This window comes from Balaenoptera musculus, chromosome 8 (assembly GCF_009873245.2).
Source record: "Balaenoptera musculus isolate JJ_BM4_2016_0621 chromosome 8, mBalMus1.pri.v3, whole genome shotgun sequence".
NCBI classification, from domain to species: Eukaryota; Metazoa; Chordata; class Mammalia; order Artiodactyla; family Balaenopteridae; genus Balaenoptera; species Balaenoptera musculus.
This window is the reverse complement of record NC_045792.1, coordinates 103,001,822-103,022,009: the sequence shown is the minus strand read 5'-3', so window position 1 is coordinate 103,022,009 and position 20,188 is coordinate 103,001,822. Positions and strand designations below refer to the sequence as shown.

Below are 20,188 nucleotides of genomic sequence, written 5' to 3'. Positions count from 1 at the left end.
CAAAGGGAAACCCCGCCCCTTTCGGAGCCACATCCTCTCAGGGCTCCTGCCGCCTCGGGGACCCCTGTGTCTCACCTCGCTTCCGTGGCCCACACTGAGCCCACACCGAGCCTGGCACACAGGAGGTCCTTAGTAAGTGCTTATTGCTGACTAACTCACACAGGAAGTGAACCCAGCCCTCTCAGCTTGCAGATGGGCAAACGGCAATCCAGGGTCCACGGCTCACTGCTGGCAGGGCCACCACTGAGAGCCCAGGTGTCCCGAGAACCCTGGTGGGAGGTTGTGAGTTGAGGTCACCGGATGAGAATCCCAATGCAAAGACATCCAACGATGGGGCTGCCACCCCCTCCCCCCGCAAGCCCCCTCCCCTCCAGGCCCCTCCTTGGCTGGACTTACCCAGAGAGAGGGAGTTTAAGATGATGCCAGAGCAGTGGTTAAGAATCCGTCTGCCAATGCAGGGGACACGGGTTCGAGCCCTGGTCCGGGAAGATCCCGCATGCCACGGAGCAACTAAGCCTGTGCGCCACAACTACTGAGCCTGTGCTCTAGATCCCGCGAGCCACAACTACTGAGCCCACGTGCCACAACTACTGAAGCCCGCGTGCCTAGAGCCCATGCTGCACAACAAGAGAAGCTACTGCAAGGAGAAGCCCGGGCACTGCAGCAAAGAGTAGGCCCCGCTCGCCTCAACTAGAGAAAGCCCGTGCGCAGCAATGAAGACCCAACGCGGCCAAAAAAAAAAAAGATGATGCCTGAGAAGGTCATGCCCATCAGGAACCGGAAGAAGCAGTAGGCGCCGAAGGAGCAGAAGTACGCTGTGGCTGCCCACGAAACTGCCAGCTGCAGGTACGACCAGACCAGGGGGCCTTGTGGCCCAGCCTGAGCCCGGCCATGCGCGCAGGGTTAGGGTTCCTAGGAGGCAGCAGTATCCCCCATGCGGGCTGTGGAGGGAGGGTAAGAAGAAGCTACCCCCTCACCATCTGAAAGCCACTTGTCTGTAATAGATGCGCACCCGCTGGGGCCCAGGCACTGGCAGGACCAGGGAGGGAGAAGTCTGGTGTGGAAGGAAAGTGGGGATGAAGAGATGTATTCCCTCCTTCGTTCTTTCACTCAAGGAATATTTCTGGCTCCCTACCAAGCCCCTACTCTCCCAGGGTCGGGGAAAGACAGAGATTCTGCAAAGGCTCAGAGGCAGGTGCAGTGGGTTATGAGAGGGTCCCCTGAACAGCTCTCTGGCAGGAGGGAGCCCTCAAACCAGAACTCATGGGGGGCAAACCCTTGACAGGGCCCAGGCTGGTGGGAGCAGGACCCCAGAGTCCAGTCTTTTGGTTCAGACTGAATGAGAACCTTCAGTTTTCACTTTTTTGTGAGCAGCGCACAAAACCCCAAGTTAACCCTCCTCTATCTCATTCTTGAATTTCCCTCCAAAAGAAAACTGCAGTTAAGAAGAACCTTCATTCACGTCTACGTGGCACGTGCGTACCATGCCCGGGGGCGCCCCACTCACTCTGAGGGTGAGAACTTTAAAGATCTCTCCTAAATGGTGAAGACCACTTGACTCAAGTCTAAAATTGCTGAGGAAGAGAGGATGACCCCCTGACACCCTCGTGAACGTCTCTGGAGGGGGGTGCAGGCTTGGTCCTAGCCTGACCAGCGCCGCTCTCCGTATCAGCAGCCCCGCAGGGAACCTTGCAGGAGCTGCTTCCCTCCATCCGTCAGCCAGGGGACCACGGCTCATCCTCCCGGGTCTGGAGTCACCTGGAGACAGGGAGGGGCGATGCAGCAACAACTAGGTACACGGGCACACTCTCACTGGCTAGCTCATGGAAGATTTGTGCTTGCTTACAAAGACCAGTGTTTCTAATAAACAGTATCATAAACTTGACTTTTTTTTTAAATTAATTTTATTTATTTATTTTTGGCTGCCTTGGGTCTTCGTTGCTGCGCGCGGGCTTTCTCTAATTGTGGCAAGCAGGGGCTACTCTTCGTTGTGGTGCGCAGGCTTCTCATTGCGGTGGCTTCTCTTGTTGTGGAGCACGGGCTCTAGGTACATGGACTTCAGTAGTTGTAGCACGTGGGCTCAGTAGTTGTGGCTCATGGGCTCTAGAGCACAGGCTCAGAAGTCGTGGTGCACGGGCTTAGCTGCTCCGCGGCATGTGGGATCTTCCTGGACCAGGGCTCGAACCTGTGTCCCCTGCATTGGCAGGCAGATTCTTAACCACTGCACCACCAGGGAAGCCCATAAACTTGACTTTTGTAAAACAAACTGGACTAGTCATTTTGGGGAGGCCAGGGTGGGGCAGGCCTTGTTACACCACAGAGGGGTCCATGGCCAGGGTAGGGGGGCCTTGGCACCGCCCCATTTGTAAGTGAGGGTCCAGGGCTGGAGCCCCAGCTTGGCCAGGTGAGCAGCATTTCTCCTCCACACACCCCATGATAGACTCATTCCCTCCCTTCCTCCCTTCCTTCCTCCCTCCCTTTCTCCCTCCCTTCCTTCCTTCCTTCCTTCTGTTACACAGATGTTCATTGATCACCTCTAAGTGGCAGGCCTGAGCTGGGGGCTGGTGACGAACAAGACACTATGAATAAGATACAGGCTCATACACAGAAAGACCGGACATGTCTTGACATGGGGCGACCAGGGCTATGACAGGACCACCCGTGAGGGGCCTGAAGCACCTTGCACACTCCAGGGTGTGGGGTCTGCAGTCCAGGAGGGCCCCCAGAACCTGAACAGTGAGAGGAGGGGCTGCAGGGAGGGGAGAGGAGGGGGGAGAGAGAGGGGAGGAGGAGCAGGGAAGGAATGGGAAAGAGGATGGAGGAGGCAAGGAGCCGACTCCATCAGAACCATGGTGTGTGCTGCATTTCCGGGCGTCTCTCTATCCTCAGGGGCCCTTTTGGTCAGTTGTGGCTCATCTGCACAGTGGGATGCAGCCCGGACGCGGGGAGGACAGGAGAGCTTTTTCTGAAGGAATACGCAGAGGCCACGAATGACGTAAAAGCCATATACAAAACCATGTATGGGTGTGTCAGCATTTGTATAGAAAAGGGGGATGGAGCACATGTACATGTTCACCTGGATTGTATAAAATCATAAAAAATCTCTGTAAGGTACACGGAAACCAGGCTGCCCTGTAGAAATCACTGGAGTGTGGGGCAGAGGGGAGAACGCTTCCTTGCACACCCGCTTGTACCTTCTGGAATTTTGAACCTTGTGAATGTATTGTATGTATTATCTATTTTAAAATACACAAACTTTAATAAAGAAAAGTTAATGAAGAGGCACGGGAGGCTGGGACCCTCGTCCCCAAAGGCTCACCTGTCTGCAAGGCTGCCAAACACCACAGCGCCCACCAGCACCCTGGCCATGTAGACGGACTGAGCCAGGTCTTGGAGGGCGCGGGTCTCACACACCAGATCCCACTGTGGGGAAGGGAGGGACGCTCCAGCCTTGGCCTCGGGCAGCAGCCCCCCCGGCCCCCCCCCCCCGACCTCCATCATGATGGTGGACGGGAAAACACTGCGGTCATAGACTGAGTCATCCTTGCGGCCCTTGGTGGCTGCCCCGTGGACGGAGGTGTTGGGGCCCAGGAGGGCCCACTGAGGCTGCGTGAGGTGTCGGCATGGCTCGGGGGGCCCCAAGCAGGTCCAGGGGTACGGTGGTCCTCAGCCAGGCCCCCGAGCCATTGACAGTGGCCGCAGTGTGGTTGGCGGGCCTTTGGCAGTAGTGGCGGGGCACGGCGGCCGTGAAGTTCAGTTGTGGCAGGCCAGCAGGCTGCAGGGCAACAGCAGCAGGGCCGTGTAGACCAGCTGGAAGCCACCCATGCCACCCAGGGCGTCCAGCAGGCCTGTGAAGGCCATGGCCACGGGCCTGACCTGAGGCCCAGCCTCGGAGCCTTATGTAAAGGGGCTGGGATGGGGCCCTGGGAGGTGGAGGAACAGGCCAGGGTTAGGACCTCAGATGCCCCGTGTCCCGCAACTCAGAGGGTTTGGGTTACACCTCACAGGAGGCCTCCGGTGTCCCCAGGTCTGCAGCGCTCCCCCTCCTGCCAGGCCCTTTCTCCTCATTTCTCCCAGCCTCTCACCTCCGAGTTAGAAAAGTGAGGGGTCCTAGAGGGCCGCCTCACATCCCACTGCCCAGATCTGCAGGCTCAGCCCCCTGCCCATGGCCCTCGCAGGGGGGACCCCAGCAGTAAATGTGGCACCATCATCACCCTCCCCTTTTCTCTGGAGGCCACTGTGAGGCATCTTCAAGAGCCCAATTCCAGGGGACTCCCCTGGCAGTCTAATGGTTGAGACTCTGCGCTTCCAATGCGGGGGACGCGGGTTCGATCCTTGGTCGGGGAACTAGGATCCCACAAGCCAAGTGATGCAGCCAAAAAAAAAAAGTGCGCAATTCCAGCCTCAGCACACGGAACCCAGTCCTGTCCCTGGGCTCCCTTGACACCGGAGCCTTAAATGCTTGGAGGTCACATAAGGGGGTGCCAGTGATTACAGCTGCTTGCCCCTCCCTCACTTCCCTGGAAGTCAGAGGCTGCATAGGAGACACTTGGAAAAAAGTCCTTGAAAAATGCCCAAATAGGGCAACCAAGAGGAAGTCCTGCTCTCCCTGCCCCAACCCCAGGTACTCTCAGGCTGGGGGTGTGGGAGGGGTCAGGGTCTCCGCTCATCCAGACCCACAGTGTTCCAACCTCTCATCAAAGGAAACCCAATACAGAGAACTAAGCAGGTGGGGCCTGGTGCACCTGGCCCGCCGCCCCTCCACCTGGCCCCTCTCACAAACCAGCCCAGGAGTCAAGGAAGTGACGGACCACTCCCCTTGCTGATGAGGATGCTGAGGCCTAGCAGGACTTGGCCCAGGGACTCCCAACGGCAAAATGCAGATTCCAGGCCCTGTGCCCGACAGTCTGCCACTCGGGGCTCCACCTGGGGCTCCTGGTGGCCGAGGGCAGCCCCCACCCCCCAGCTGGGCTCCTTCAGTCTTTGCTCTGCAGACGCTGCTGCCCTGGTTTGCGGCTCACCCCTCCCCATGCTGTCCCAGCCCCTCCTCTACCCCCACCTCAACCTACTCTTTTTCTTATCTCTGGTAAGAAGAGCTGGGATCCCAGAGGGGCTGGAGCAGCTTATAGAAGCTGCAGGTGTCTGGGTCACAGGGGCAACTCCCCTCCGCCACCCTCGAGAAGACTTAAAGGAGGCTCTGTGTCCTGGGGAGCTTCCTGGGGGTCAGGTTTGTGCTAAGTTAGGGGTTTGGGTTTCAGCCAGAGCCTCACGGGCAGAGTGTGCGGGGAAAGAAGGGGTCAGGGCTTAGAGGAGGGGGGCATGTAGGACCAGCAGGGCCATGTGGGACCTCAGCAGTATGGTCCTGTCCCTGCAGCGGGGGGGCCCCATCCTCCCCTCCCAGATGCCCAGGACTCCAGCAGAGGTGCGAGCCTCCAGGGCGATGGGGAAGGGGATGGAGGGCAGGGCAGGGGCGGGTGTGAGGCCCTGAGCAGTCCCTGCAGGACAAGGCTTGCTGTGCCCTCCTGGGCAGCAGGTTGAGGCAGAAACACACTCCAGAGTCAAAGGTGGGGCCGTTTCCTTTATTATTTGGGGTTTCTCTGCATGGAAACATGAGACTGCCCCACCCCATGCCCAGGTGCCTCTGGCACCCCCATAGGTGGTACATCAGTCCCCACAGAGGCCCCTTTAAAATCACCAATATAAAAAAGGAGGGAGGGAGGGAGGGAAAGCCTGACCACCCCGCAGGCCAGGCCGCTCCTGGTCGGCAAGTGGGGACAGGGCTGGGGGGAATGTGGGGCAGAGGGGGGCACTGGCTTCGGCACAGGAAGGAACAGGCATTCATTCCCAGCCCTGCGGAGCAGGCCCCAGCTGGGAGGGCGCTCCGCACGGCTAGACGGCAGGCTGTGCAGAGCTAGTGGTTATAGTTTAAAGTCTGCAGGTGGGGCGTGGTGGGCTTGGGGGTGGAATGGGTGGCCTGTGGAGGGAGGGGAGGGGACACATCAGGATGTCCAGAGGCCTGGGGCCGTCAGCTCCCCCTGGGGCCCCATCCTGAGGCAGAAACTAGCAAAAGCTGCCTTCCCAGTTTGGCAACCGGAGGGGCTGGGGGAGTCCATCTGAGCCCGTGGCCAGTGGAGGCAGGGAGGGTCACACAGCTCTGCCCAGAACAAATGAACTGGGGCGGCCGGGAGGTGAGGACGAGGACGAGGCCGCCTCCTGCTCCAAGGAAGGCACTTGCAGCTGGTGTGGCCTGGCGTGGCGTGGCGGGAAGGCACGGCCCGGCAGACGAGGAGGGCAGAGAAGCACAGCAAGGGGCTCATGCAAGAGCCCCTCATGCGAACATGGTCAGCTGTAACCACTGCCGGGCAGAAGGCGGAGAGAGGGGTCAGCCAGGGCAGAAACCCCAAGTCCGGCCTCCCAGCTCCATGGCTCAGGAGTCGCCATCTCCTCACCCCCTTGAGTGCAGGTGGGCGAGGGACCCTCCCGGGGAGGGGGGCGGGACACTCTCTTACCTCCTCGACCCCTGGGAGCCCAGGCTGCTGGCTCCTGTACAGGCCTCCAGGGGTCTGGCCCATCCTTCCCAGGACCCAGACACCCAAGCGTGTCCTTGCAGGACCCAGGTGGCCGGCCTTAGGGCTGGCGCTGGCACTGAGGCCGCAGCCTCCAGCCCAGGAGGGTAAGAAAACACCGCCCCTGAGCACCTTCCCCAACCCGACCGGAGGACAGCCCCACCTTAAACAAGTCAAAGGTCACGACTCCATCCAGATCCGTGTCCAGAGTCTTGAAAAACCCTGTGTGTTCAAGAAATGATGACATGGGGCGGAGAACTCAGTGGGACCTTCAGGCAGGGCCAGGACCAGGCCCACCTCCTGCCTCACCCCCACCTCCCCACAGCGCCGCAAGCTCTCTCACCCTCACAGCCGGGGAGCAGCCCTTCCTGCTGCTCGAGAGCCCCCTCCAGAGTTCCCACCCAACTCCCTGTCGCCTGGCACTCAGCCTGCCTGGACCTCCACCTCCCCGAGACGCTCGTTGGGGACGAGTTGGGGACTGAGCTGGAGGGGGGAGCCGACGGGGACACTCACGGAACATGGTCTCCAGCCGCACTAAGCAGCACACGAAGTTATCGAAGTCCACAGCCAGGTCGGGTTCCGAGTAGCGGGTGATGATGAGCTCGTACAGCTTCTTGCTGAGCTTGAAGCCTGGCGCAGGAGAGCAGGTGAGGGCCAGGGAGGTGCAGCCGGGCCAGAGGGGGCGGAGAGGGGGACTGAGGCGGGGCAGGGTGAGCCCCAGGGCTGGGGGGCATGAAGACCTCCTGGGCAGGGCCGGGAGCTGGGCAAGTGCTGGTCCAGAGGGAGCTTGAGGACCCAGACTGCCCCAGGGAAGTAGGTGCTGGCCATCAGGGCCCAGGGTCCAGTTTCATTTGTTCTGAATGCCCTGGCCTCATCCTGACGTGGGACTGCGAGGAGAGCCCTGCACTGCTCCCTTTGGAAGCTCTGGAGGCCAGCTCCATGCCTCCCTGGCTGTGTGGCCTCAGGCCAGTCACTACCCCTCTCTGAGCTGCACTTTTCTCTGCTCAGTGGGATAATAAAAGACCCTATCCTCATCCGGCTGCAGTCGGAACAAAAGGAAATGCTGATAAAGCGCTTGGCTCAGTCACCAGAAAAAGGCAGTAGACGGCTGTTACTACTTCACCACCATTGCCATCACCCCCCACTCCCAGGGACAAGGGCTAGTGGGTGGGCCACCGCCCTGGGTAGCTGTCAGAGAAGCGACCCAGGGCCATCTCCCTGGGGCCCCACGAGTGCCACCAGCCCTCAGGCCTCACCTGCAGACTCGATGGCCATCCGCATCTCGTAGGCACTCATGCTGCCCGACTTGTCCAGGTCAAACTTCCGGAAAATGGACTGGGGGTGGGGGTGGGGGTGGGGGGCAGAGGGTGAGGGCTTGGCGAGCATCCAGCCCTTCCCGTCTGCCCAGGGTGGAGGGCTGACGAGGGTGGAGGGGAGAGGCCCGAAGGGGGTCAGCCACTGGGATACGTGGGCTCGGAGAGGCAGACCCAGGGCCAGGGCCTAGTCCACGCAGCTGGTCTGGGAGCCGGAGCCCGGCCGCCCGCCGTGACTGAGGCTGCACAGGAGGGGAGGGTGCTGCCAGCAGGGACCACCTACCAGGTAATTCCGGATGCGGTTCCACAGGATGTTGAACTCCACCAGGCCCAGCTTCCCGTTGCCGTCACGCTGGGCGGCCATTAAGAAGAAAACTCCACAGCTTAGACCAGGCACCGGGTGAGTGAGCACCGGGGAGAGCAAGACGAGGAGGGGGAGGGGAGAAGGGGCAGGAGCCTGCAGACGCCTGCCTGGGGCCAGGCCGGAATCGGGGTGGCTGGGAGGGGCGCAAACAGAGCACCAGCCTTAGGGTCACCTGCAGACGAGGCCCTGCCCGCCTCTCACTCAACACAGGCCTGTGCCTCGGTCCCCGCCCCACCCCGATCAATGGGAAGATGCCAGGAAGGAACTGGTCTGTCCACACTTGTCTGTCTCTCTGCGCTGCTCCTGGGATGGGTCACCCAGGGCTCTCCCCATGCCTACATCCCAACCCAAAGCCCGGCTCAGGAGGCAAAAGCAAAGGGAGGATACGTCCATGAGGTTCACCATGCTGCGGCAGGACTCCAGGCTGAAGCCCTTGGTCCGCAGGTCTTTGTCTGCAAGAAAAACCAGTCCCAACACCTCAACCCAGCCAGCTTCCCGGGCCTGCCCCGTGCTGGGCACACTGGCGGGACAGGGGTCCGGGAGGCACCATTCCTGTCCCGCGGTGTGTAAAATCTAGGCTAGTAGGTGTGTAGGATTGTTTCTATCATCAGAAAAAAGAGTTTAAGGTATTTTAGCGGTCAAGCCGGTGTCCCAACAGGCACGTCAACACCGCCATTAGACCCGAGTGAAAAGGAACAGTGCTAAATAGAAGTGAAAGAAACACAGTAGAAACGTGCAGCATAGGTGGTCACGGCAGGGGTGGGGTTTGCTGCAGGCCCCGAAGGGTGAGAAGAGCAGGAGGGGGGTTCTGGGCTGAGGGAACAGCATGGACAGAGGTCGGAGGTGAGAGGTCAGAGGCGGGGGCAAAGGGAAGGTTGAAGGGCGGTTGCCTTCAGTTTTGCACGTTGGGGAGTGAAGCCGGCCACCTGCCTTCTGGGAGGAAATGGGGCCCACACACTGGCCCTAAGGTGCTGTCAGCCGGCTAAGCTTCTAATTACACCAGGCACAGCACTCAGGCATGGAGAACAGCAAGACGGCATAAGGAGTTTGGGAGGAAAAAGGGGGTGAGCAGGGCTCAGAAAGGTGGTGGAGGGTGCCGCACCCACGAAGACCAAGGGGTTGGGTTCAGCCCAGGGTGGGAGCGGAAGGCTAGATTCTGGAGCTTGGAGGAACGGAGGTGGGGGCGTAGGGGGGTTGGGAAGCAGGACATGGGGTGGAGAGCAGCCCCTCAGGGATGCTCACGTTTGCTGATGATCCTGTTGAGGATGGTCCGCAGCTCCTTGACGCTGATCTCCATGTCCTGGGGGAAGAGGGAGGATGGCACCCACTCTGGGGAAAGGCTGCCCCTCGGTGCCGCCGAGCACCCGTCCACCACGCCCAGCCTACCTCCCCTGCCAGTTGTCTGAAGAGGGATTTGAAGTTCTCATCAATCTCCTCTTCTGAGAGCACTTGCTGGATGGAGAAGCGGGGGGAGAGCAGGTCAGGGGTGCCCCAGCCAGGCCCCTGCATGGGCAGCTGCTGGAGGCAGGGCTGGGACCACTCATCAGCTATGTGGCACTTCACCTCTGAGCCTCACTCTTCTCATCTGTAAAATGGGAACCTGGCCCCTACTCTATCCCTGTCCAGGCCTCTGTGGCCTAAATGTGGAGGGTGAAGGTCAGCTCAATGATGAACAGTGAGGCTTTGATTCCCTGCTGCACGACCTTGGGCAAGTTCCTTAACCTCTCTGAACTTGAGTTTCCCACTGAGAGGGGAGATAGTGACAGCACCCTGACACAGCTGTTATGGAGGAAATGGGGTGACCCAGGTAAAGAGCTCAGCACAGACCCAGCAGAGAGCAAGAACCCAGGGACCCTGTGCCATTATTATCACAAAGTCCTTTGCAAACTGTAAAGTGCTGGGCAAATGAGGGATTAGTATTACTCTTACGGCTCCTGCCAGGAGGGGCTCTGCGCTGCCAGCCGGAGCCCAGGGCACAGGACACCCAGGGTGAGGGAGAGGAGGAGGGTGGCTGGTGGGGGCAGGGCACGTACCTCATCAGGGAGATTGGCCTGTATCTGGTCGTCCAGCTCTCTGCAGAGGGTGGGGAGACAGGGGGCCAGTCAGCAGTGGGGGTGGGGCAGGAGGGGCATGGGGGGGGGCGCGGAGAGCGGGGAGGGGGTCTTCTACTCACTGGGTCCCAGCGCTCTTCTCTGAGAAGAAACGCAGCACAAAGTCGCCCTCCTTGTTGGGCTCGAAGGTGGACGGCACCACCACATACTCCCCGGGCGGCAGGCGGAAGCGGGTGCTGACCTCCCGCAGGTTGATGAACTGCTCGGAGCGGGCCCGAGACGCGTTGGCCAGGAAGAAGTCCCGCTTCAGGTGCACGGCCGGCTGGCCCATCAGCTGGCGGGAGGGAAGGAGGGAGCGGGGGCTGCAGCTGCCCGCTCAGCCCACCCTTAGGAGCTGCCCCCAGACCCAGAACCAGACCCCAGGCTCCAGGTTCTGGCCACGCGGCTGGAGAGCTGTGTCACAGCTCAGTCACCCACAGGCTACCCGACCCTGACAAGTCATAGTGCTTGTTGCCTCATCTGTAAAATGGGGGTAACAGCCCTGCCTACTGCACCGGGTGGAGGGGAGGAGACACCATGAGGTGAATGTAGATACTGTGACACCATGAAATAACTTTCTCATTATCCTTACCCGGAGCTTCCCCTGTGTCAGACACTGCAGGGCCTTTTACACATGTCACCTCACTTAACGCTCATGACAACTCATTTTACAGACACTGACGCCAAGGCTTAGAGCCTAAGCAACTTGCTCAAGGGTACAGGACACTCAGCCCACTCACCAACCTGCTCCTAACCAGCACCCCAGATGGCCTCAGTGTAAACAGTAAGACAGGAAGAGCCTCATGGGTGCGTGTCAGGTGGGGCTCTGAGGGCCAGGGTTCAAATCCAGCTCCCTTACTTATTACCTGCTCTGACCCCCAGGAGGACAGTGTTTGCTCTGCCCACTGAACAGTGGGCAGGGGGCAGGGGCACCGTGTTAGCCCCAGAATGAGGAGACTTCCTAGCTCTCTACGTGTGGGCTTGCCGCCGTCCTGCTCCCTCTGGGCACCATCGGGCCATGTGTGTTCAAGGGTGTGCAAATCCAGACGAGTCAGATGCCACACCTACCTCCGGAGGGACCTGCCAGAGAGATGAGGGAAGTTAGAGATGCTTGCTTGGCCCAGGGGCAGACGCTGTGGTGTGTGCTGGGCAGCGGCCCTGAGTTCTTAAGATGAAAATGATGGGATGAGGAGACCAGGAGACAGGGTCCTGGACAGGGGCCAGTGTTGACCCAGACCTGTATTCATGCCAGAGAGGGACCCCAGGACCCCAGGAGGGAGGCCCAGGCAGGGCCCTCTTTGTCCCTGGAACGCCCTGCACCTCAGCTCTGAACCAGAGCCTCCAGGACTGCCCCCCGGGGTGGCCAACTGCAGAGTCCTCCAGCCCAGGGAGGTCCACCCCAATCTGCTACAAGGGGCTGTGGGCCTGGGCTGAGGCTGCGACTGTCCTTTACCCCCACCAGGGAGATCCAGACGTTTCTGTCTTGAATACAGTGCGTGAAGCAGGGCCCTCCGTGGCCAGCCTCTGCATACATACTTCCAAGACAGGGAGCTCACTACTCCTTCAGGGAAGACCACTTGCCCACTTCTTTCTGAAACTGAGTCAAAGTCTTTCTCCCAGGTGTCAGCTAAGGCAGATCCCTCTGCCCAAAAGCAGCCATGCAGCCTCTAAGGACAGGGGAGAATCCCAGAACCTTCCCCTCTCCTAGCTAGCATCTTCCTCATCCTCCATCCGCCTCACGGGATGAATTTTAGGCCCTTGGCTGCCCCAGTCCTGGCGGAGGGCCTCAGCAGGTGCCTCCCGAAGGCTCAGTCTAGGGCTGCGTGCCTCAGGGGTGTGACTGGCCCCAGTCGGCTCAGGACGGGCGGGCGCCGCCTTGTCCTCTGGCGCCGCTGGCGCCCCCTGGCGGAGCTTGCCGGGAGGCCGCTTTCTCTGCCGGGTGCTGGGCGATCCGCCGGCTCACTCGCCTCGTAGACAGCGAAGCCTATGGTCTCCATGTCGCGGCCAAATCGGCGCTCCCGACGCCGGTGCTTCTGCATGAGGGCGAGCAGGAAGCTGCAGCCTGACTCCCGACTGCTGTAGTCGTCGTCTGGGTCATCCGTCTCCTCCAGCTGGATCTTGAACTGGGGGTTCACCCAGAAGGTGGCTGCAGGAGGTAGGGAGGCGGGATCAGAGGAGAAGCAGAGCAGTCACCCCAAGCCTTCCCTCCCCCATGTTTTCATTCATTCATTCTTTCAACAAATATTACTGTGGCCACCGTGTGCCAAGTGACAGATGTGCCACAGGGATACACAGGGTCCCTGCCCTCATGAACTCCCACGCCAGAACGAACCGGAGGCAAAGCATGACCAAGTCAGGTTAGTTAATGGAACAATTACAAAGAAAGCAAGCTGAAGTCGGGCAGGGAAGGAATCTTCGAGGTGACATTTGAGCTGAGACCTGAAGGGGAAGCCCTGGGAAGCCTAGGCAGAGGGAGAAGAAAAGACCCACACCTGGGGCTCCAGTGAGCACAGGGGATCCAGGGAGGTTGGCAGAGGTTGGCGGAAGCAGGGTCGGTGATAAGAAGTGTGGATTGAATCAAAGAGCAAAAGGACCCCCTGACAGGTTTGCACTGGGAGGGGCATGATTGGATCAGGATTTTAGAAGGTGGCTGCAGGAACTTCCCTGGTGGCGCAGTGGATAAGTCTCCGTGCTCCCAGTACAGGGGGCCCGGGTGCGAGTCCTGGTCAGGGAACTAGATCCCACATGCACGCCGCAACCAACAGTTCGCGTGCCACAACTAAGGAGCCCTCCTGCCGTAACTAAGGAACCCGCCTGCTGCAACTAAGGAGCCGGCAAGCTGCAACTAAGGAGCCCTGGAGCCGCAACTAAGGAGCCTGCCTGCTGCAACTAAGACGTGGCGCAACCAAATAAATAAATACTAAAAAAAAAAAAAAGGTGGCTGCTGTGTGGACGGTGACTTAGAAGAGGGCGAGAGAAAGCAGGGTCTGAGAGGAGGCCACTGAGCTGCAAGGGCTGAGGGGGACTTGCATTTCTGGCAATTTAGTGATTCAGCTGCCTGAACAATCCTCCTGACTAAAACAACCAAGTGCCGGATAGAATACGCAAAACTTCTTCTTTTTTTTTTTTTTAAATTATTATTTATTTATTTATTTATTTTTGGCTGTGTTGGGTCTTCGTTTCTGTGCATGGGCTTTCTCAAGTTGTGGCAAGTGGGGGCCACTCTTCATCGCGGTGCGTGGGCCTCTCACTGTCGCGGCCTCTCTTGTTGCGGAGCACAAGCTCCAGACGCGCAGGCTCAGTAGTTGTGGCTCACGGGCCTAGTTGCTCCGCGGCATGTGGGATCTTCCCAGACCAGGGCTCGAACCCGTGTCCCCTGCATTGGCAGGCAGATTCTCAACCACTGCGCCACCAGGGAAGCCCTCAAAACTTCTTTTTTAAAGGCACCAGTAAGTCCAGCATTTCCCTCTCCCCACATACAAAATTAACATTAATCAAAAAGACAGATAATAAGCAAGGACGTGGGGACTTCCCTGGTGGCACAGTGGTTAAGAATCCGCCTGCCAATGCAGGGGACACGGGTTCGAGCCCTGGTCTGGGAAGATCCCACATGCCGCGGAGCAACTAAGCCCGTGCACCACAACTACTGAGCCTGTGCTCTAGAGCCCATGAGCCACAACTACTGAGCCTGTGTGCTACAACTACTGAAGCCCACACGCCTAGAGCCTGTGCTCCACAACAAGAGAAACCACTGCAATGAGAAGCCTGTGCACCGCAACCAAGAGTAGCTCCAGCTCTCCACAGCTAGAGAAAGCCTGCGCACAGCAATGAAGACCCAACGCAGCCAAAAATAAATAAATTTATAAAAAATAAAAATAAAAAAAATAAGCGAGGATTTGGAGAAATCAGAACCTCACGCACAGCTGGTGGGAACATAAAATGGTGCAACTACTTTGCATAATAGTCTGGCAGTTCCTCAATGGTAAAACATAGAATTACCATATGACCCTGCGATTCCACTCCTCTGAGGGTGTGTGTGTGTGTATATCCAAGATTAATGACAACATACACCCACACAAAAAACATGTGACTGTTCCAAGTAGCATTATTTATAATTGCCAAATGGTAGAAACAACCCAATTTAAACAAAATGTGATATAACTAAACAATGGAATATTATTCAGCAATTAAAAGGAATGGAGTACTGACACATGCTACATAACACGGATGAACCTTGAAGACATTATGCTAAGTGAAAGAAGCCAGTCACAAAGGACAACGTGTTGTATGATTCCATTTATATTAAATTATTGTCGGGAACAAGCAAATTCATAGAGACAGAAAGTAGATTAGTGGTAGCCTGGAAATGAGGGGGAGGAGGGGCTTGGGAGTAAGAGGCAGGGGGTATAGGTTTTCTTTTGGGGGTAATGAAAATGTTCTAAAATTGATGTGATAATGGGTGCACAACTCTGTGAATATAGTAAAGGCCACATTGGATTTTACACTGTAAATGGGTGAATTATGTGGTATGTGAATTATATCTCAATAAAGCTGTTTTAAAAAATGGAAACTGGGAGCCATGAAAGGTAAATAATGCCAAAGGATTTCTGCAGACTCCTAGAGATCTTGAGTCCTGCCTGGGCTCAGGTGCAGGAGATAAGGTCCAGTAGGAGATCACAGCCATAAAACTGGAAGCCCCGTGAGGAATGCCAGCAGGGTAAGTGTGAAAGAAAAATAAAACCACTGGGAGGAAGTGAAACATTCTCTGAGGATTTATAACCACAAGCCAGCCTTCTCATGAGCTTGCAGATTTAATTCATGCTGCCCATGAGGTCAAAAAAAAACCTTAAGGAGAAAATTTATTTTTAAGAGTCCTGGGTTGGGAGTATCCCAGGTGACTGGCAGAAACACTAGACGAACTTAACTTCATCCAATAACTCAAACAACTCCTGAAGATAAACTTCTAGGTCAAATAAGCCAAAAACCTCAGAAGGTTGAGAACCAGCAGCCACAATGGATGAACCTCATGATGGCTGAGAATGAGCAGCCACAACGACGAACAACAACTCACCAAGACTTCAGATACTGCAATTATCAGACACAGAATATGAAAGACTAGGCTTACTATACTTAAAGAAATAAATGAGATGCTTGAATATATGAGCAAGAATGAACAGATTAGAAAAAGAGCCATTAACACTTCCAGAAATAAACTTTTCAAGTGAAATTAAGTATTTGTTGGAAGGATTAACCAACAGCAAAAAAGAAAATTAGGGCATTGACAATGGATCTAAAGAAACTACCCAGAATGCAATCCAGGGAGATTCAGAGATGGAACATTTAAGAGATGTTAAGAGATCTGGAGGGTTGACTGAGGAGGTCCAGCTTACATTTGATTGGCATTCCAAAAGGAGAAAATAAAGAGAGTAGGAAGGTGATATTCTACAAGATCATGGCTAACAATTTTCTAGAATTGTTGAAAGACATCAATCTTCATACACAGGGAGCTCGACAAATCCAAAGCATAATAAAAAGAAATCCCCACCTCAACACATCATGGTCAAATTGTAGAATATCAAAGAAAAAGAATCTTAAAAGAGAGAAAAGACAAACCATTTCAGAAGGCATGGTAGACAGACAGACTCCCGACTCACATAGTGACAGTGGAAGCAGAGTGAAGAGTAATAGCATATTCAGGGAAGTGAAAGTAATGTCAATTCAGAGGTCTATATCCAGAGAATTGTCAAGAATGAGCACACTATAAAGGCATTTTATACAAGTACTGAGAAAGTTTATCACCAAAAGACCCTCAGTAAAAGAAATTCAAAAGGATATATTGCAGACAGACAGAAAATGATCTCAGATGAAAGGTCTCACCGTTCATGAGAATAGTGAGCAAAAATACTAATATTATGTGGGTAATCAAACAAATACGGGCTATAACAAATAATGGGGATGATGATGGTGCTTAATTTAGGACAGGCAGAAAACCGTTAAGAATTAAAATACTAGCTAAAGATAGCAGATTGAACAAAGGGAGGGTGTGATCCAACTTAAATATTCTCAAGTCCTTACATTATTCAGGTGGAGGGTAAAGATACTGATCAACTAGCTTTGGAACTTATTAAGCAAGCTCTTCTGTCTTCCAAACTCACAGAGGGAAAAACTGGCAGAGAGAAAAGAAAAAATTCTATCCAAAAGAAGGCATAGCAGGAGGGACAAATCGAAAATGCATAGTAAGTCTGCTGAAATAAATACAAATATATCAGTAATCACTATGAATGTAAATGGATTAAACTTTCCAATCAAAGGACAATGCTTTCCAAATTCAACTATTAAAAAAATCAGTTATATGCTATTTATGAGAGATAACTAAAACACTGAGCTATAGAAAGATCGGACATCAAACGGTATAACAAGACATACCACAAAAGTACTAGTAGTAACTAACAGAAAACTGCAACAGCATAGTAACACAGACTGAAACAGACTTGAAAGTAAAAAGAATTATTAGAGATGAAGGTGGTCACTAGATAGTAAAAAAAAAATAAAAAAGTTTAATTCACTAGGAACTTATAACAATTTTAAACTTGATGCACCTAGCTCAACATATGCAAAGAAAAATAACTGACAGAAATAAAGGGAGAAATTGGCAAAGCCAGCAAGATGGTGTGAGATTTTATTATTCCTCTTCCAATAATGGATAGATTAAGCAGACAAAGTAATCAATAAGTTTGATATAATGAACAATTATAGAAGATTCCCCCTAACATTCAGAGAACAGTATACTGGTCAAGAGAACAGACTCCAGGTTCACACTGACAGGGTTCAAATCCCAGCTCTGCCACTTACTAGTGACTTTGGCAAATTGCTTAATCACTCTGTGTCTCACTTTCCTTATCTGTAAAATAGTGATAATGTAGTACATCCCTCATAGGGTCAGTGTGAAAGTTAAGCAGGTTGTTATATTTAAAATATTTACAGGAGTGCTAACACAATATATGTGTTAGCCAGTCTTTTCAAGAACACGTGAATATTCATGAAAACTCACCACACGCTGGGCCATAGCACCAGCTTCTGTTTATTTCAAAGCTATGATCTCATATAGATCATATTTTCTGACTGCAAGGAAATTAAGTTAAAAATCAACAATAAAATAATAACTGGGAGGTTTGATTATTGATTCAATCTCTTAAGTGTTACAGGTCTATCCAGATTTTTATTTTTCTTGAGTCAATTTTCATAGTTTGTTTCTTTCTAGGGATTTGTCAGTTTCATCTAGGTTATCTAATTTGTTGTCATACAATGGTTCACAGTATTTTCTTATAAATCATTTATTTCTGTTGGGTTGATAGTGATGTTCTCTCTTTAATTCCTGATTTTAGTAATTTGAGTCTTCTGTCTTTTTTCTTGTTCAGTTTGGCTAAAGGTTTGCACTTTTTGCTGAGCTTTTCAAAGAACCAACTGTTGGTTTCATTGATTTTTCTCTATTGTTTCTCTATTGTTTCATTTATTTGGCTTTCTTCTGCTTGCTTTGGGTTTAGTTTGCCCATTTACTAGTTTCTGAAGGTGGAAAATTAGGCAATTGTTTTCAGTTCTTTCTTTTTTAATATAGGTACACAGTGCTTTAATTACTATTCTATGTGATTTCTCATTTACATTACTATTTCTTTTAATAAACTAACTCATTCTACGGGGCCAGCGTTACCATGATACCAAAGCCAGATAAAAACATCACAAGAAAAGAAAATTACAGACCAGTAACATTTATGAATATCAATACAAAAATCCTCAACAAAATACTAGCAAACCAAATCCAACAGTATATTAAAAAGATTACATACTATGAAATAGGATTTATCTCAGGAATGCAAGAATGGTTCAACATAAGAAAATCAACCAATGTAATACATCATGTTAGTAGGACAAAGGGAAAAAAAAACACATGACCATCTCAACTGACATGGAAAAGGCATTTTACAAACTCCAAAACAAATTCATGATAAAAATATTCAGGACTTCCCTGGTGGCACAGTGGTTAAGAATCTGCTGCCAATGCAGGGGACACGGGTTTGAGCCCTGATCCAGGAAGATCCCACATGCCATGGAGCAACTAAGCCCATGCGCCACAAATACTGAGCCTGTGCTCTAGAGCTCGCGAGCCACAACTACTGAGCCTGCGTGCCACAACTACTGAAGCCCGCGTGCCTAGAGCCCATGCTCTGCAACAAGAGAAACCACCGCAATGAGAAGGCCACACACCACAACAAAGAATAGCCCCTGCTTGCCACCAACTAGAGAAAGCCCGCACACAGCAATGAAGACCCAGTGTAGCCAAAAATAAATAAATTAAATAAATAAATTTTTTTAAAAATTCAGAAATTTAGGAATAAAAGGGAACTTCCTCAACATGATAAAGGGCATTTATGGAAAGCCCACAGCTAATATCATACTCAGTGGTGAAAAAAAAAAAAAAAGAAAGCTTTCCCCCCAAGATCAAGAACAAGATGCCCACTTACACCACCACTATTCAACACTGTATTGGAAGTTCTAGCCAGAGCAATTAGTCAAGAAAAAGAAAAAGTATCCAAATTGAAAAAGGAAGAAGAAAACTATCTCTACTTGCAAATAACATTATCTTGTATATAGAAAAATCTGAAGAATCCACAAGAAAGTTTAGAGTTAATAACAAATTCAGCAAAGTTGCAGATTACATCAGAACACAAAAATCAGTTGTGTTTCTATACACCAACAATGAAAAAATCCAAAAAGGAAATTAAGGAAACAATTTCTTTACAACAGCATCCAAAACTATAAAATACCTAGGAATAAATTTAACCAAGGAGTTGAAAGATTTGTACACTGAAAATTACAAAACATTGCTGAAACAAATTAAAGAAGACATAGAAAAGTCAAAAGACATCTCATCTTCATGGACTGGAAGACTCAATATTATTAAGATGTCAGTACTACCCAAAGTGATCTGCAGATTCAATGCAATCCTTATCAAAATTCCAACAACCTTTTCCCACAGAAGTGAAAAGCAGATCCTCAAATTCATATGGAATTGTAAGGGGCCCAGAAGCCAAAACAATCTTGAAAAAGAACAAAGTTGGAAGACTCACACTTCCTGACTTCAAAACTTACTACAAATATATAATAATCAAAACAGTGTGGTACTAGAATAAAAATAGACATACATACTAAAACAACAGAACTGAGAGCCAAAAGTAAACCATAAATGGCCAATTGATTTTTGACATGGGTGCCAAGACCATTCAATGGGGAAAGAACAGTATTTCAACAAATGAGGCTAGGACACGTGGGTTTCCATAAGCACAAGAAATAAGTTGGGTACCTATTTTACACCATAAACAAAAATTAACTCAGAATGGATCAACAACCTAAATATAAGAGAGCTAAAATCATAATGCTCTCAGAAGAAGACACAGATAAATGACCATGGATTTGGCAATGGATTCTTAGATTATGACACCAAAAGCATGAGCAACAAAAGAAAAAATAAAAATTGGGCTTCATCAAAATTAAAACCTTCTGTGCTTCAAAGGACACTATCAAGAAAATGAAAAGACAACCCACAGAATGGGAGAAAATACATACAAACCATCTACCTCATAAGGCTCACATCCAGAATATATAAAGAGATATATATATATATATATATAAAGAATATATGAAAAGACAACCCGATCTAAAAATGGGCAAACTATTTGAACAGACCGTCCAAAAAAGATATACAAATGGCCAATAAATAGATGAAAATATACTCAACATTATTGGTCATTAGGGAAACGCAAATCAAAACTTCAATGTGATACCACTTTACACCCGCTA

General features: G+C 52.3%; 1 protein-coding gene and 1 pseudogene across 2 annotated transcripts in view; both read right to left on the bottom strand.

Moving 5' to 3' along the window:
- Nucleotides 1-222: 222 nt before the first annotated feature.
- On the bottom strand, nt 223-3,861 carry LOC118899613 (annotated as a pseudogene).
- A 1,697-nt stretch (nt 3,862-5,558) lies between these two features.
- Nucleotides 5,559-20,188, bottom strand: part of CAPN1 (calpain 1) — a 28,571-nt gene continuing 13,941 nt past the window's right edge. For both annotated transcript variants that reach the window (XM_036860509.1, XM_036860508.1), the window contains exons 11-22: nt 12,301-12,479; nt 11,402-11,413; nt 10,417-10,628; nt 10,277-10,316; nt 9,630-9,695; nt 9,486-9,543; nt 8,631-8,695; nt 8,163-8,231; nt 7,823-7,901; nt 7,080-7,196; nt 6,730-6,788; nt 5,559-6,355 (exon numbers count right to left, since the gene is read on the bottom strand). In XM_036860509.1, coding sequence (XP_036716404.1) covers nt 6,329-6,355; nt 6,730-6,788; nt 7,080-7,196; nt 7,823-7,901; nt 8,163-8,231; nt 8,631-8,695; nt 9,486-9,543; nt 9,630-9,695; nt 10,277-10,316; nt 10,417-10,628; nt 11,402-11,413; nt 12,301-12,479 — 983 coding nt within the window. In that variant the 3' untranslated portion in view covers nt 5,559-6,328. The remainder of the gene's footprint in view (nt 6,356-6,729; nt 6,789-7,079; nt 7,197-7,822; nt 7,902-8,162; nt 8,232-8,630; nt 8,696-9,485; nt 9,544-9,629; nt 9,696-10,276; nt 10,317-10,416; nt 10,629-11,401; nt 11,414-12,300; nt 12,480-20,188) is intronic.